Source organism: Erinaceus europaeus, chromosome 1, assembly GCF_950295315.1.
Source record: "Erinaceus europaeus chromosome 1, mEriEur2.1, whole genome shotgun sequence".
Lineage (NCBI taxonomy): Eukaryota > Metazoa > Chordata > Mammalia > Eulipotyphla > Erinaceidae > Erinaceus > Erinaceus europaeus.
In genome coordinates this window covers 73,481,860-73,500,002 of record NC_080162.1, presented here as the reverse complement: position 1 = coordinate 73,500,002, position 18,143 = coordinate 73,481,860, and the positions used below count along the sequence as shown (strand labels likewise).

Here is an 18,143-nt window from a genome sequence, read left to right as displayed (position 1 = left end):
CCTGCTAGAATGACCTATTTTCCTGTTTGGGAGAAATTGAAGAATTTACCCAGACATAATTTTATCTCATATATATTTAGTATAACTACTGCCACATCAAGATTCTTAACTAGACAATTACAAGACTCCCTCACACTGTTTCTTTATGACTCCACCCATATCCTCCCCGTCACCCTAATATTTAAGAACAAAATGTTTTTGCAAGTTTTCGGCACCCTTTAAATATGGATTGTTTGTTTCACTATTCATTGCATCTTAAGGGTGGACTCCTTTGCTGGATGTGTGATTTGCTAATATTCTTTTCTATTCTGTAATTTATTCTTTCATCCTCTTACTAGGTCTTTCACAAAGCAAAGTTTTAAAATTTAATAAGGTTCACTTTGTTAATTTTCTTCCTATGTATCATGCTTTTGATGTCAAGTGTAACAACATTTTACCTGGCCCCAAATCTTAAAGATATACTACTGTTTTGGTTTTTTTTTTTTTTTTTTCCAGAAGTTATATAGTCAGTAGTTTTCATTTAAACCTGTGAACCATTTTGAATGAAAATTTGTATAGAGGGTGAGTTTGAGTTTAGGTCAAGGTTTTTTGTTTTTTTTCCTGTGGTTGCCCAATTAAGTGGACAGTTTTGTGTGGGTCTGTTTCAGGTTATCTACTCAGTGGACTTATGTCCTTCTACCTGCCAAGATTATGCTGTCTTGATTACTATAGCTTTATAATACATTTTGAAATTGGACAGGTTAATCCCACTGGTAATTTAAAAATTATTTTAACAGTTCCATGAACTAAGACGTAGAGTATCAGTAGCATGCAGAATTTGTATACATGAAGTCTTGAATTTGATCCCTGGCATTAAAGAGTGGTGTTCTGGCTCTCTCTTTGTTAATAAATGGATCTTTAAAAATTGTTTATTTTACTTTAATGATAGCTCTTTGGTCACTATCAGGCCACCCCATCACCCGGGGCCTTAGTTGGGGAGTCCTGGGATTCTCACACAGACATGATGGGCCTAGACCTCTAACAGATCCTTCTCACCACTGTCACTGGTCATCTCCATCAGGAACAACATAATGTACCCCTCTGTGGGCCCCTATGGGGCCTTGCCCTCATTGTGTATCAACAATGGCAGGGACAGCCCCATTTTCCAAAGGGAAGTTGGGCAATATACTCTACCACTTGAGGAAGATGGGTCCTGAAATTAATGTAGCCTAGAATGTTTCTAGCTGTAATCACACAATGCGAGCTCAGACCTACAGAGATACAGAGGTTACACAGGCTCCTGCAATGAACATGGGGCCCAGATCAAGCTGATGGGGGTTTACAGTTAACAATATTTATATACTTTTCCCATATTTGAGGGATACCCTCTTCCCTGATCCAACTTTCTAGTCCTCAAACTATGACAACATCTCTCCAGATAATACCTTTGACACACCTGAATGTTAGGTGTCAGGCTCAGGCAAAAACTAGTAAAGCTGTGGGCTTCTTGGAATATACCTAAAATAGACATATTAACTTTTTCCAAAATGGAGACCCCCAAATATCATCAGCAATATCCTTGTCTTTAGGTTCCTAACTATTTTAACAACTTGTTCTACTTTATATCTTAATGCTTTTTCAGCTACCAGGTTCCAGATGCTACTATGATGCCAACCTGACTTCCCTGGGCAGACAACCCCACCAGCGTGTCCTGGAATCCTGATTTCCCAGAGCCCGGCCTCACTAGGGAAAGACAGAGACAGGCTGGAAGTATGGAATGACCTGCCAACACCCATGTCCAGAGGAGAAGCAATTACAGAAGCCAGACCTTCCACCTTCTGCATCCCATAATGATCCTGGGTCCATGCTCCCAGAGGGATAAAGAATAAGGAAATCTTTCAAGGGAGGAGATGGGATGCAGAGTTCTGGTGGTGGGAACTATATCCCTCTTATCCTATGGTTTTGTCAATATTTCCATTTTATAAGTAAATTAAAAAATTGTTTTAGTTATCTCAGTTTTGTTGCCTTTCCATGTAAATACTAGAGTAGTGTTGTTCATATCTTTTAAATATTAAAAAATATTTTTATTATATTTATTTATTGGATAGAGACAGTCAGAAATTGAGAGGGAAGTGGGAGATAGAGAGAGTGAGAGACAGAGAGACACCTGCAGCACTGCTTCACCACTTGTGAAGCTTTCCCCCTGCAGACAGAGACTGGGGGCTCAAACCTGGGTCCTTGCACATTGTAACCTGTGGTATTTTCCATATCTTCAGAAAAATATCTTGCTTGGAATTTGACTGGAAATGCATTAGAGATATATATCAATTTGGAAAGAATTGGAATTTTTCCAGCCATGAAATAGATCCTATTTATTCTGCTTATTTATTAATAGATTATCTTTGCTTTTTTAGAAATTAGTGATTTATCACTTTTAGCATACAAGTACTGTAGATATTTTATTAGATTTATATCTAAGTGTTTTTTCTTTTAGAAATTATAAATATTGTTAGTGATTTTAATCTTATGGACCAAGTGTTAATTCTTATATGTCATACATAAAAATATGCCTGAGTTTTTGTGTTGATTTTATTCTGTCTCCTTATTGAATTCAGTTATTAGTTCTAGAAGTGTTCTAAATATTTCTAGGGTTTTCAACACAACAATCATGTCATCTGCAAAGAGAGGCAGTTTTACTTTTTTCTTTAATTTCTCCTCCTGACTTTTACACAGGTTAGAACTTCCAGAACTGGGGCCAGGTTGTGGCATACCTGGTTGAGGGCACACTTTACAATGTGCAAGGACTCGGGTTCAAGCCCCCAGTCCCCACCTGCAGGGGGATAGCTCCATAAGTGGTGAAGAAGTGCTGCAGATGTCTCTCTGTCTCTGTCTCCCCTCCCTTCTCAAGTTCTGTCTCTATCCAAAATAAATAGATTAATTAATTAAAAAAGAGAACTTACAGAACTATACTGAATAATACTGTTTATTTAAAAAACAGTGTTTATTTTTTGTTCCTGGTCTTAATGAGAAAGCATGCAGTCTTTCATTACCAATGATGTTGGCTATAGGTTTTCCTAGATGGTTATTGTCAAGTTGAGGAAGTTCCTCTCTATTGATATTTTTCTGATAGTTTAAAAAAAATTTTAATTTATAAAATGGAAACACTGAAAAGAGTAGGATAAAAGGGGGCACAATTCCACATAATTCCTGCTGCAAGAACTCTGTACCCTTGATAGCTTTCCTATTCTTTAACCCTCTGGGAGTATGGACCCAAGGTCATTATGGAGTGCAGAAGGTGGAAGGTCTGGCTTCTGTAATTGCTTTCCTGCTGAACATGGACATTGGCAGGTCAATCCATACTCCCAGCCTGTCTCTCTCTTTCCCTAGTGGGGCAGAGCTCTGGGGAAGTTTCTTCTTCTTCTAGCGTCTGGGGAAGTGGGGCTCCAGGACACATTGGTGGGGTTGTCTGTCCAGGGAAGTCCAGTTGGCATCATGTTAGCATCTGGAACCTGGTGACTGAAAAACAGAGTTGAATATAAAGCAGAACAAATTGTTGACTAATCATGAACCTAAAGCCAAGAATATTGCAGATGAAGATTTGGGGCTTCCATTTTGGAAATAGCTAGTAGGTCTATTTTAGGTATATTCCAAGGAGCCCATGACTTTACAAATTTTTGCCTGAGCCTGACATCTGATATGCAGGTGGACCCAAGTTATTGTCTGGGGAGATGATATCATAGCTGGAAAAAGGGCTAGAAAGCTGGATCAGGGAAGAGGGTAGCTCCCAAATATGCGAAAAGTGTAGAAATATTGCTGACAATTTGATCTGGGGTCCATATTTGGGTACTTTATTTATTATTATTTTTTAGGTCTTTTTACTTGCTTGCTTCATTTATTGACTCACTTCATTTACTGACTCACTGCAAACTCTTTTAAGTCATGGGATGTTAAATTTTCTCAAATACTCTATTACATCCAATGATACAACTGTATGATTTTTCCTTTTTTAACCTATTGATATGTCATATAACACTGAGTGATTTTTTTCTTAAAGAATATGTAGTTTTCCCTTCTTAGAATAAAACCACTCTTGGCCACAATGTATATGTCTCTTATATATTGCTTAATTCTATTTGCTAATAACTTAGCAGATTATGAAAGACTTTTGATACTGTACTAATGAAAGCTATATATGGATAGGATATATATATCCTTTCTCAGGACCATATCCCTCAGGTTCAATTACCAAATATATTTATTGAACTCAAGTCTTTGTTTCAAGGTCTGCTTCTTAGCAACTCTAAACCAAAGCAATAGTTTGCAAAGTCTCATGATCACGTATGAAGTCACACTGGTAAGAGCAATGCCACATCTAGTGAGGTTCTCATTAAGTTTTCTGATGTGTGCTCAGTTTCATCTACTGCAAAAGAGTGGTGTTGGACCCCTCCTCCACTCTGCTGGTCTTTATCTTTTTCTCCTTTCATATCACAATCTCTGTGACCTCCAACCCCTATCTTCATCCTTCCCTTTGTCCAGTTTTTCCCAAGGGAAGACAGGCAGCTTGGTCCCTGAGATGCTCAGGCAAACAAAGGAACTGTTTCAAGCCAGCCAGCCAGCCCTCCCTTGCCAACCCCAGTGGAATCTCAGCCTCCATGGTGGGTTGGGTTCCTGTTTTTAATACCAGTGTGAAAGAAATTGAAAAATTACCCATAAAATACAGGTTTTCAGCAGCTGGCCTGAGATTTCTTTCCATAAACAAACAAGTTTAAAGAGATGCCTTAATGCCACCCGCCAACTCCTCCCTCTGCCTTTCATGTACCCATGTGAGAGTGGATTCTGGGAGAGACTCAGTGTCCCTGGCAAAGGCAGGCTGTAGGGGACCATAGGTCACCCCTAGGCCTTTCTCTAACATACTTTTCAATATACATGTCTGCTTTATGAAGAACCTACAGATTCATCCCTTGCCCCACCCCCAAATCCTTAACTCAGCATTTGGGAACCCAACTTCCTGAGTTAGAATCAGAGATTTTTCTACATAGTAAGTGAAATTTTAAACAAATTACTAATCCTGTCCTGGCCTCAGTTTCCCCTTCTGAAAACAAGGGTTTATAGTGATGCTTATAGAGTTAATGATTAACTTAAACATCCATGATGTTCTTAGAATAGTGCCCAACAAAGACCATGCTGTGTAACTGTTAGCTATTATTAGTTTTACAGGCGGAAGAAACACTAGAATAGAAGATGTAGTAGGAGGCCTAGTGACATTTAGACTTTTCCACAATGATTTTCCTTTGGGTTTTCCTCTGGGGTGTTTCTATAAACATCTGTCCAATACCCTGCAGTTTGCAAAGTTTGCTAACATCCATTATTTCATATGGCTTGACATTTAACTATGGAGGAATTGAGGAGAGGGATTCTGAATATCCCCAGCTTACAAGAGAAAAAACTGAGACCCACTAGGTAGCCTGAATCACCCATGACCTCAGGAAGTGGTGGTAGACTCACTTATGGTGGTTTGAGGGCCCAGGATGAGTCCTGACGCTGGTCACATAATGAACTCTGGTTCTCATCATAGACTGAGTCTTGATTGTTTATCACACATATGATCCTAGAATGAATCATAATCCTGGTCCTAAGTGGGGCTTTGACCCTATTCTTGACCATGGGCTGAATGCTGTGTCACACTAAGACCTGACTTCAATATCAAACTGAGTCCTGATTCATATCATAGACTGAGCCATTATCCTAGCCCCATCCTGATTCATCATCCTGGTTCCATGTGGAGCCCTAGCTCTGGTGCCTGGCTCAGTCCCCAGTCTATAACCTGAAATTCCACTTCTGGCCCCAGCCTGGATCCACTGTATGAACCCAGTTGCCCATCTTCTCCAGGCTTAAGTCTATTCCACAGGAAATGGTAATAATAAAAACATCCTCTCAGCTCCCTTTGGAGAAAGCCAAGGCAGCAGAGAAAAATTTATAGCCCATTATGGGAAGCAGGACCCCCATCTCTTCTCCTGTGCTAGAAAAATCTTTAACACCACACTTGGGGCAACCTCAGAGGACCAAGCCTTCTGAATACTAGAACTCTGAATATTTCTGTTGTTTGGGTGGTTTTCAGTTCTGAATATTTAATACTTTCATTTCTGGTTTTACATTCACAGTCTGATCAGCTGGGGAGGGCTTTTCTTCCCCTCTGTGGTTGAAGTTGTAATACTCTTTCAAACAAAGGAAAAATTTTAAAACAACAGTGAAAATATTTCCAAAACATGTTCATAATCAAGCTGATCTCTTGGTAATTAACTAGGAAAGAGAAAGGAAGGGCAGAAAGTTTTTTTTATTGTTGTTGTTTTTAATAGTGAGGGGACAGCAGGTCTCTGGTGAGATGGTCACAGGGGGCTGAGGGGAAAGTCTTAGTCTGGGTCTACAGAAAGGTGGGAGTGGGCGAGGGCAGGAAGATAAAGAAATAAGGCCAGTAAGGTGGAGGAGAAAAACGAAAGTTCAGGCCTCCAAAAGTTTCCACTCTTACTAGCTGAACACCTTCGATTCTGTGTCTCATTTTTTTCATGTATGAAATGGTGATTATATCTCTTGTATAAGGGGGACTCTTGATAACAAAAAATAAAGTGGCTTCAAAGCATTGTGTACAAGGGCCAACACTGAGCAACTGCAAATAATAGTTGCTGTTTTTGTTGTGTGTTTCTGTTGTTTATCAGTTGAAATGCAATGGAGTGTAGCAGTACATGGAGGTCAGAGTTAGAACTCCTGGGCTCAAGCCCTGGTTCTTACCATGTACTACTTACACTGGCAAGTTGCTGAAGTTCTCTGAGTCTCAATTTCTCACCTGTAATGGAGAAGAAGAAGTAGTGGGGAGCATTCAGGGCAGTGTCTGAAAGTACTCCCAAGAAGATAGGAAAGGGCAAGAGGTGAAGAAGGGGAGGAAGCAAGAATTGTCTTCTTAGAAGTGGAAGGAGGACAGTGGTGCACTTGCTTGAGAGTACATTACCATGTGCAGGAGCAGGGAGAGATACTTCACCATCTTTTCCCCTTTCTATGTCTCCCTTTACCTCTCAATTTCTCTCTATTTTATCAAATAAAATTAAAAAATAGCTGCCAAGAGCAGTGAATTTTTAGTGCTGGCATTGAGCCCCATCAATAACCCTGGTGGCAATATAAATAAATGAATAAATAGCTACATAGATAAATAAATACATAAATAAAGTGAGAAGAAGCATATAGGCCAGTGGATCAGAAGGATATAAACTGGATGGATGGGGAGGGTTCCTGCTCACCTGGAGAAAAGGCAAGAAGTTCCCCAACCTTTTCAGAAAGCCATTGGCAGCTCCTAAAAGGGGTCAGATGGGAGGTGCAAAATCAGAATTTGGCATTAGAAAATCTGCAATTATGGGTCCTTCTGCATTTTCTTCTTTAATTCTCACAGGTGGGGAAATGAAGGTTCCAGAGAGTTTCACTAAAAGGCCATGAGTTTTTTTTTTTTTTTTTCCTCATGAGATCTTAACCTGCTAGAAGCCTCAGGTTCAAGTCCTGGCACCATATGAGAGATTCATGGATAGTGGAGCAGTGCTATGGTGTCTCTCCCTCCCTGTCTTTCTGCATGCATGTCTGAAATAATAAAATTTATCAAAAATCTGCTCAGGAGCAGTGAAATTCTGAGGTCCTGACACCAGAAAAATAAAGATTCTCACTGAGAGTACACAGACCTAGAAGCCTCTAGGTCCCCAGACCTGGGGGAAAGACAGGGAAGAGAAAGGAAAGAATGTAAGATGTGGTGAACATCAAGTTGGGTAACTGAATCTCTATCCTGCTGGGAACCTGGGAGTGAGACATCCTAGTCAAGGGCCTGGGAACTGTGGGGATAGTGCCATGAATTAAGGGTGATTCTTGATGTGCTGACTCCCCAGCACTTTCAGTCTACTTTGTGGGGGATCATTCACCAGGTAGTTGAATGATGAGAGCCAAGATGATATGAGCGTTCATAGAGCTGTGTGCATAGAATCGGGGCCAGCCTTCCTGATCTCTCTCTTAGGCCCCTTTACAAACTCATCCACTGGTCCTTTGCACACACTTTTTTTTTGCCTGGTACTTTCCATATAATGTCTTCTGTGCTGAGCTCATTCTTATATTCCTGGCCTCAGCTAGAACTTACCCTCCTCAGAGAGGCTTTCCTGTCCATGCACCCCAAAGCTCCCTTTCCCCATCATTCACCTTATCAACCTGTTTTCTGTCTTTTTATACCCAGGAGCCTCTTTGATCTATTATCACATTGACTATGCCTCCAAGGCAGGGACTTGTCTGCCTGCATGGGCAGGGCTTCTTGTCCAGGCTTGATACAGGTCCCAGCATTCAGCTGTGAGTTGGAGAAGTTCCTGCCCCCTTGGAGCTGATAGTGGGACTGGACAGGGGTTGAAACAGGGTCGGAGTACAGTAGTGGATGATGGGCTGGTTATAGAAAATGCCACAGGGAAAGGAGTGGGGATAAAAGAAGTAACTGGAAAGTGGGCAGACAGCAATGAAGACCACACTCACTTGGATGGCTAGATCCTGTGTGAGAACAGAGTGGGATAAGAATGATGTAAGTGAGGTACAGGTATAGCTTTCTCTCATAGTAGTCCAGATGTGAGACATGTAGCCCATGGTGCAGGACTCATCCCACCTGGCTGCACCATTGCTCTTGGGAGTTTCAAACATAGCCCCCAACATGTTCATATTCTTGTTGGAGGTAGCATGGTCAGCTCATAGTCATCTGGCAGGTCCAACTGGAAGGAAATGTCATATTCTGTAGAACAACCACTGCTCAGCTAAAAATCAGCAGAACTATTATTATCCAGGAAAAAGGGAGGTGGCATTTAGGGTTGCATAGTTAGTTGTCCTTGTCTTCTAAGTCAGTATGTTTCTTGGTCCCTCTTAATGTGAGGAGGAAAGATACAACTCACTATCTCCCCCTGGGGGGACTCCACACCTTCTGGTGCTTTCCTTCCACAGGTGCATTCCCAGGGTGTCCTACATTCCATCTGCCTATAGGCTTGGTCCTCTCTGTTCACCCACAGCACTGATGTTCCTTCCCCCTTCCCTCACATTAGGAAGCACGTTCAGTTATGCCTCCACTGCAGCAGTTTCTCTGTCTCCTTACTTTCTCCACCCCCTTGGAGGTCTGGCTTCTTCATTCTCCACTCCTAGGGGAATTTAGTCTCTCTGTGTGATGAGATCCGCATTTTCTCTCCCACTTCTCTGTGGCCTCTGCCCTGCTGGACACCCTTTCTGACGTGCTCTGTGATTCTTCACCCCTTTAGAAACAGACAATGTGGGCTTTGGTGTCAGGCAGAACAGAGCAAGCTTGCGTCAACTCTCTGAGCCTCAATTGCCTCATCCATTAGCAGCCATTAACCAATTAGACACATGTTTATTTGCAGTTGAGAAATGCCAGGAATATAAGTAAATCTACATAAATGCATATGAATAGCTGGCAGCAAAGCCAATACTACTGGATGTTGACCAGGTCAATGCTGAGCTTTTCACAGGCATCAGTTTAGAAACGCTGCCCCTCTTGCCACCTTTGCACTCCTTTCTCCTTTGCTATCTCCTCTTGATCTTCCCTGCCTTCCTGCCTTGTGTTCCTGAGTAGCTTTCAGCTCTGTTCTCTTTCCATCTCCACAAGCCCTTTTCCCAGCTCTGATGGGACACTTCTAACAAAACTTGGATGGACAGTTCCTCTTGAGGTCCTATGGGTATCTTAGTTCCAGAGGGTCTGGAACTGAAGCCTCTTCTCTTCCTGTCCTCTGGCTCTGGGAAGGGTTCCTCCATGTACTCACCAGCTTTGTAGAGCTAGATCAGTTCTCAGTCCCACTTCCCCACCACCTGACCCCAACTAAAGTTGGTCTCAGTTCCTGCTGCTGCCACTTTTCAGGATCTCAGAGGTTGACTTCTCCCCAAGACCATAGCCACCTGCCCCAGCTGCTGAGTTACTCTTCTTAACAAACTACTGCATATGCATTACCCCTTCTATAGCTCATCTGGTTACTGTCAGGTCTATGTCCCTTTAGAACTTATCTTCCTATGTGCAAGGGGCCTTCCACAAGCATCTGCCTGATGTCAGAATTGCTGGAAAAGGAAGAGTCCCCACATAGGGGTCAAGGAGAATGCTCAGTCTGTTAAGGTTCAGATTTTTCTATGCCCAAGGCTCCAGAGGCTGTAAGTTCCATCCCAAGTACTACCTTATGCCAGAACTAAGCAATGCCCAGCCCTCCCCCCATCTCTCATCCTCTCTTGCTCATAAAAAGCCATACCCCTTGCCATCAACTGATGGCAGTTGGTAGATAAATGCCTAGCTCTTCATCCTCTAGAATATGAGTGGGGTAAGTTCTTCCCTGTTTCCCAGTAGTCCCAGAGGAAATTTAGCAAGAGTTATACTCCCACAGCCCACAGCAGAAATTTCTTTTTAATTAGTCAACTTTTCAACTGCCTTTCCTTCTCCTTATTTACATGTTTTTCTGGAACCACCTTCCAAATTAACCATTGACTTCATTCCTTGTCTTAGTGTCTGCTTTATTGGAAACCCATACCAGGATACTCTCATCTTCTGTTTAAATACAACATCAGTTTTTAGTATATTCATGGCCATGGAGTTTTATGAAAATCTCAGCTTATCTTACTAGAGTCAATCTATGAAATAAGTCCCTTTGCCTCTTTTTGTAAAGCCTGGTTTCCAGAATGATGTCCAAGTCCTTGACCTGGCATCCCTGTTCCTAAGCACATCATATCTGCCTTCCCCTGTTACTCTGGTCTGACATAACTTTGCTTAATGAAATGTCATTTGCTTAATTTTTATCTGATTTGTAATTTCCTTTTAATATAAAGTCAAGTTTATTGCCTCTAGAAGGTTGCCCAGATCATATTAGTCCTATGAGTGTTTTCACAGCCCTAAGAGTCTGCTCTTCACTTATAGCAGAAATGGTGTCTTGAGTTTTACTCGATTTGTTTTTTTTCAGTGAATAGTTAGATGAATGTACTCTCTGTATTTGGCTCTGAAAGCTGAGTCAATCAACAAAGATCTTGCCCAAAGGCCTGAGCAATACAGTGGAGGTGTATAGATGACGGAGTTGGCATTGCAGACAAGACCATTAATTCTGTGAAGAAAAGGACCATGCTTATATACTATAAAAAATGAACAGATCATTTATTTTCGTGATTTAAAAGAGGTGTTGGCAAACTACAGACTGATGACTGAATCCTGCCTGCCATTTGTTTTTATAAGTTTTACTGGAACATAGATTTATTTGCTTTGTCTGTGACTGATTTGGCTTCAAAATGGTATTGGAAGAGTTGTTGTGATAGACCCAACAAAAACTAAAATATTTAAAATCTGGACTTTTGCAGAAAAAATTCAAAGACCCCTGGGTTTAAAATACCAATAATTATTCATTATTTCACATAGTTTTAAGGGCCAGGAATTTGAGAATGCCTTATTTGGGTGGTTTGGGCCCACTTCAGGTCTCTCAAGACATTGCGGTCCACATATAAGCTGGGACTGTACACACCTAAAGGTCTGGCTGACTCCAAGGGATTTGATTCCAAGTTGAATCTCTCACATGCCAGCAAGCTGGTGCTGTCTACTGGCTGGGAATTTCAATTCTTCTCCACGTGGGTCCCTCCACAGGGCTGCTTGGTTTTCTCATAGCATGGCAGTTGGTTTCTCCAGAGAGAGCTTTCATGCTAAACACTTTACATCTTCATTTAATCTTCACAACATCCTTAAAGGCACAGAAATGGCTACCATCTATATCTCTCAACACAGAAAACTAGATCTTAGTAAGAGCAGTTTTAGCAAATCAGGGATAGATGTAGGCCTTTGCCTCAAGTGTCTCTTGCTCCAAAGTCTGACTACTAACTATTGTGTTGCCTCTCTTAATCCTCACAGTGTAAAGAAATGATCTGTGGTTGGGGATCCAGAATAACTTTGTTTTTTGATCTAGACCTTCCTTTTGTTGGAGAATATCATCTCATTTTCTCTTCAATTACCAGCTTCACTTGTGGACTTCCATCCTCTCCAAGCCCTCTTTCAAGTGAGTCATAGGTTCTGCTCAGTCTACCTTCTCAATATTTTTTTTGTAGTTTTCTTCAACTTAGTCTGTCTACATCAGTCCTAGCCATCTGGTCACCTACCTGGACATAAAAGCACAGAAGGTAATGATTTTTGCTGATGTTTCATGATTTTATATACCAGATGAAACCTCAGTTCCCCTCTGCCCATTCTTTTGCAGGATAGACAAAGGATCAACTTGGAATTGTCAGAAAGATACCAAACACACTCCAATGTGCCATGAACTGTATTTCCTGGTCAAATAGTACCACTAATATAGATGCAGTAAATCATTATCATCTCCTTTTGTTCAGTTCTCTACATAAGTACCTGGATCTTGGTGTCAGGTGAACTGGCTGTCTTCTTGCTTGGTCTTTGCTAACATGTGTCCACAATCAAGTAATAAATTTTTCTTTGGCTTTAGTTTCCTCATCTTAGGATTGCTAGAAGGCTTAAAGGACAATTGCAACTGGATTGATTGCTAGGCTCATGAAGCAAAAGCACTTAGTTCATTTCTTGTAAGGGAAGAAAAGATAAGGATAATTATAGCATGTTGTGGCTAACATAGCTTCAATATTACTAATGTCATGATCTCTTTTTTCCCAAATAATGTTGAGAAAATACTGGTTTACAGGGCAGTTTCTGACCTATGTATACATTTTTTTTAAATCTCCTTGTAAAAGGTGTCTGCACATCACTTCTATGGCCAACTTACATCCTTCTACGTCACTGTGCATTATGTCTTATCCTAATTAAATAGTAAACAATCCAGGAACAACCAAGGAAAAAGATCATCTTTTTTACATTGATTTAATAATGATTATAAGACCATAGGAGAAGAGGGGTACAATTCCACACAATTCTCACCACTAGAATTCTGTATCCCTTCCCTTCCATTGGAAGCTTTCCTGTTTTTTTTTTCTTTCTCTCTCTTTTTTTCTCCCCCATTTTTATTACTTAATAATGAATGACAAGTCTTTTGGATAAGAGGTGCACAATTCCACATAATTCCCACCACTAGAGTTCTCCACCCCAACCTCTTCATTGGAAGTTTTCCTGTTATTTATCCCTCTGGGATTATGGATCCAGGGTCATTATGGGATGCAGAAGGTGGAAGGTCTGGCTTCTGTAATAGTTTCTCTGCTGGACATGGGCATTGGCAGGTTGATCCACACCCCCAGTCTGTCTCTGTCTTTCCCTAGTGGGGCAGGGCTCTGGAGAGGGGAGATTCCAGGAGACATTGGTGGGGTTGTCTGCCCAGTGAAGTCAAGTTAGCATCATGGTAGCATCTGCAGCTTGGTGGAGTTTTGCTTCCTTTGTTCTTTGAGCTCCTTTTTGCTGGCTTATTGATGAGTTACAATTTTCCTCTATGGTTCCTTTTTGTTCTTTCCTCTATGGTTTATCTCCTAAAGGCCTGAAAATCCTGTTTCCACTTAGAATTTCCAGGGGTCTTTTGGAAAAATCTTTCTGGTTGCTGTCTTCAGGTCTCCATCTTGACTCCTCCTCCAACTTTCCTATTCTTTATCCCTCTGGGAGAATCATTATAGGGTGCATAAGGTGGAAGGTCTGGCTTCTATAATTGCTTCTCCACTGGACATGGGCATTGACAGGTTGATCCATACTCCCAGCCTGTTTCTATCTTTCCCTAGTGAGGCAGGGCTCTGGAGAGGTGGGGTTTCAGGGTACATTGCTGAGGTCATCTGCCCAGGGAAATCAGGTTGGCATCATGGTAGCATCTGCAGCTTGGTGGCTGAAAAAAGCATTAAGATATAAAGCAGAACAAATTGTTTAATAATCAGGAATCTAAAGGTAAAACTATAGCCGATGAGATTTGGGGTCTCTGTTTTGGAAAAAGCTAGTAGGTCTACTTTAGGTATATTCCAAGGACCCATGACTTTACTCATTTTTGTCTGAGCCTCACAGCTAACATGCAGGTGGGTCAAAGGTATTTTCTGGGGAGATGATATCAGCGTTGGACACAGGTCTAGAAAGCTGGATCATTATAGTTCCCCCATGAGATAAAATTCATTTTGTAGATATTATAGATATTCTCAAAAATAAAATAATAATTTGTAAATTATTGTAGATAATAAAACAGAAGGTCAGAAAGTATAAATGATTCATGTAAGGTTACATTGTGATTGGGGAGAAACATGAAACAAAATGCAGATCTGTCTGATTCCAAACCTATACTCTTTCCTCTCTACCCACTGACCCATCAACTTATTGGTCCAATGACCCATCCTCCCATTCTCTCACTCACCCATTTAATTTCTACCCATCAACCTATTGATCCATTCGTATAATTACAAATTACCCATCTATAATTATCACCAACCTATAATTACCTATCTTCCACACTCCTGTCCATCTACCTTCCTGTTCATCTACCTTCCCATCCATTCATTCCTTCATCCTCCCCCATACCCACCCATCCTCCTATCCATCTATCTTCCCAACCACCCATCCACCTATATGCCCACTTACTCATTTATTTGATATCTTCCACTCTCCTGTCCATCTACCTTCCTGTTCATCTACCTTCCCATCCATTCATTCCTTTATCCTCCCCTACACCCACCCATCCCCCTATCCATCTATCTTCCCAACCACCCATCCACCTATATGCCCACTTATTCATTTATTTAATATCTACCAAAACCCTAATATCTACCAGTCACTATTCCTGGAATGGAAACATGATGTTGAGCTGATAAAATCCTGCTCTCAAGAACCCATATTCTGGCTCTGGCAGGCAGAAAACAAACATGTAAACACTTTATATAAATCATAGTGCTGTAAAGAAAAGTAAATCTGAGGAACAATGTCCTATTGAGTAACTAAGGCTGGATGGTTGTCATGGAAGTTCTCTGCTGAGATAGCATTTGATCAAAAGCCTGAGGGAATTAAGGAATGAATCCAGTGACTACCTGCAAGAAGAGCATTCCAGGTAGAAGAAACACAGAAAAATCCTTGAAATGGAAACAAGCTGGACTGGCCTAAGGATCAGCAAGGGGTGTGAAGATGCAGCGTGCATAAAACAGTGTGAAGATTAAGAGATAATGGGAAATGGACAAGGCGGAGAGACCCGGCTGAGCTGAGAGCACCGCAGCTGCCATCATGAGCTTCTTCAACAAGCCCATGAGTGAGATGACCCCAGAGGAAATGCAGAAGTGGGAGGAGGAAGAATTTAACAAGGGCTTGCTCTCAGAGCTCACACAGAAGGTCAAGAACAACACACAGGTGCTCATCAATTTCCGGAACAACAAGAAGCTGCTAGGCCACGTGAAGGCGTTTGACAGGCACTGCAACATGGTGCTGGAGAACATGAAGGAGATGGGGACTAACGTCCCCAAGAGTGGCAAGGGCAAGAAGTCCAAGCCCATGAGCAAGGGCCGCTACATCTCCAAGTTGTTCCTGGGTGGGGACCCGGTCATCGTGGTCCTGTGGAACCCACTCATCGCTGGCAAGTAATGGCCTCTTGCTGAACTCACACCCTGCAATGTGAAGACCCGCTGTTTCTGACGAGAAGAATAAAGCCTCGTGTGGGAAAAAAAAACAAGATACAAGAAGTGATGGGTCAGGTGAATCAGGTTTTGACAGTCATCATTAGTTAATGGAATTTATTTCAAGTGATTGGTGAGTAGACTCTCTGATAATAAAATAATTGCTCAGCCACCAGGGAAGGAATTACAGAACTCTGGACCAGTACATCTGGCTCTCTTCTTTAAGCACCCACCCTAGTGGCTTTCACAACTAGAGTTCTAATTGTATCAGAAAAGGGACTAGGGAGACCAGGATCTGTGTATCAGCCTCCACAGCAGATGAGTATGGCCTTCACTGAATAATGAAACAGAGGCCTCAACCATTACTAAACCCATTCTTATGCTCACATACCTAAAGCTTAACCATTCCTTCTTCAACACCTTCAGAAACTAGAGTCATCAGCACCAGTTTTTTTTTTTGGAAGAGGAGTAATGGAATAAGAAATATTTTATTTTTTGTTATTCACTTTTAGAATTGGAAGAATTTTTTTTTTGCTTTTTTTTTCTAGTGGTTTTCTTATTCTTTTATTTTCTTTATTGAGGGGATTAATGGCTTGCAGTCAACAATAAAATACAGTAGTTTGTACATGTGTAACATTTCTCAGTTTTCAACATAACAATTCAACCCCCTCAGGGTCCTCCTCTGCATCATATTCCAAGACCTGAACCCTTCTCCTCACCCGATCCCAGAGTCTTTTACTTTGGTGCAATACACAAAAACCCAGTCCAAGTTCTTTGTGTTTTCTTATTTTTCAACTTATTATTATTATTAATTTAATAATGATTGACAAGATTGTGGGATAAAAGGGACACAATTCATACAATTTCCACCAGCAGAGTGCCATATCCCATCCCTTCTATTGGAAGCTTCCCCATTCTTTATCCATTTGGGAGTATGGAACAAAGATTTCTATGAGTTGCAGAAGGTGGGAATTCTGACTTATTTTTTTTCTGCTTCTAAAGTGCTTTATTTAGAAGGGGTACTCTTGGAATACAGTGTGCTTATCTTTTTTTTAAAAAAAAAATTTTTATTTAAGAAAGGATAAATTAACAAAATCATAGGGTAGGAGGGGTACAACTCCACACAATTCCAACCACCCAATCTCCATATCCCATCCCCTCCCCTGATAGCTTTCCCATTCTCTATCCCTCTGGGAGCATGGACCCAGGGTCATTGTGGGTTGCAGAAGGTGGAAGGTCTGGCTTCTGTAATTGCTTCCCCACTGAACATGGACGTCTGCCTCTCTCTTTTCCTAGTAGGGTCTGGGGAAGCGGAGCTCTAGGATATATTGGTGGGGTCTTCAGTCCAGGGAAGCCTGGCCAGCATCCTGATGGCATCTGGAACCTGGTGGCTGAAAAGAGAGTTAACATACAAAGCCAAACAAATTGTTGAGCAATCATGGACCCAAAGCTTGGAATAGTGGAGAGGAAGTGTTGGGGGGGGGGGGGAGTACTCACTACAAATTCTAGTGTAATTCTGCTTTCAGGTATATATTTTGCACTTGTTTATGGATACGTGTGAACATATGCTCTCTCTCACAGAACCTGGTGTATATCTAGGTTTTGGGACTTTGTTAGAAAGTGATCCACCTGGGATGGAATTAGAGAATGTTATGAAAGGAAAGGTCTCACCCAAGTAATGAAGCTGAAGGGTTGTCATTCCACATGTGAAGTCTCTGGACACAGTCTGAGCTGAAGCATGTGGAGGTAGGTGGCAATCGTTGCGTTGATTAGGTTGCGATCGGCTGATGCAATATTATTTGATATGGATTGGGAGAGGCATGTGGGAAACTGGGCCCTATCCTAAGGTTCCAGGACTGGGGAAAATATAGGCTCTATAGTGGAGATGTGAGGTTCCTGCTGTCTTAGGGTTCAAAAAGACAATGGATAGTTAAAGTTATCATCACATTATTCGGTAAATGGGTTAACTTTGAAAAGTCCTTTTGTTAGGGTTTGCTGTATAGTACCCAGTATCTTGTAAATAGCTGTGCCACTGGTTGCCTCTGATCTACTTGAGTTCTGACTTCTGTAATTGCTTCTCCTCTGGACATGGGCTTTGACAGGTCAATCCATACTCTCAGTGTGTCTCTACCTTTCCCTAGTAGGGTAGGATTCTGAGGAGGTGGGGTTCTAGAACCCATTGTTGTGGTCTGCCCAGGGAAAGAAGATTGGCATCATGGTAGTATTTTTAACTTCTGTCTGAGTGAGATCATCCCATATTCATCTTTCTCTTTCTGACTTATCTCACTTAACACTGTTCCTTCACACTTCCATTCAAGATGAGGTGAAGAAAGTGAAATAATGATTTTTAATAGTTGAGTAGTATTCCATTGTGTATATATACCACAACTTTCTCAGCCACTCATCTGTTATTGGACACCTGGGTTGGTTCCAGGTTTTGGCTATTACAAACTGATGAGCACCATTTTTAATACAGAAGAGGAAGCTGAGACTCAGAGAAGTCATGTGTTTGCCTGAGGTCATGTGATAAAGTGCCTTAGATTTGTCCAACTCTCAAGTCCCAA

General features: G+C 41.4%; 1 protein-coding gene across 1 annotated transcript; it reads left to right on the top strand.

The window, feature by feature from the left end:
- The first annotated feature begins 15,193 nt into the window (after positions 1-15,193).
- LOC103113484 (small nuclear ribonucleoprotein Sm D2-like) lies at positions 15,194-15,870 on the top strand. The gene has a single exon (XM_060203176.1). It carries the CDS (start codon positions 15,194-15,196, stop codon positions 15,545-15,547), a length of 354 nt encoding a protein of 117 aa, XP_060059159.1. The 3' UTR covers positions 15,548-15,870.
- The last annotated feature ends 2,273 nt before the right edge of the window (positions 15,871-18,143 follow it).

What these genes read in the sequence shown, in the direction of transcription:
- LOC103113484 (XM_060203176.1), top strand. Translation starts at nt 15,194, where the DNA reads ATGAGCTTCTTCAACAAGCCCATGAGTGAGATGACCCCAGAGGAAATG.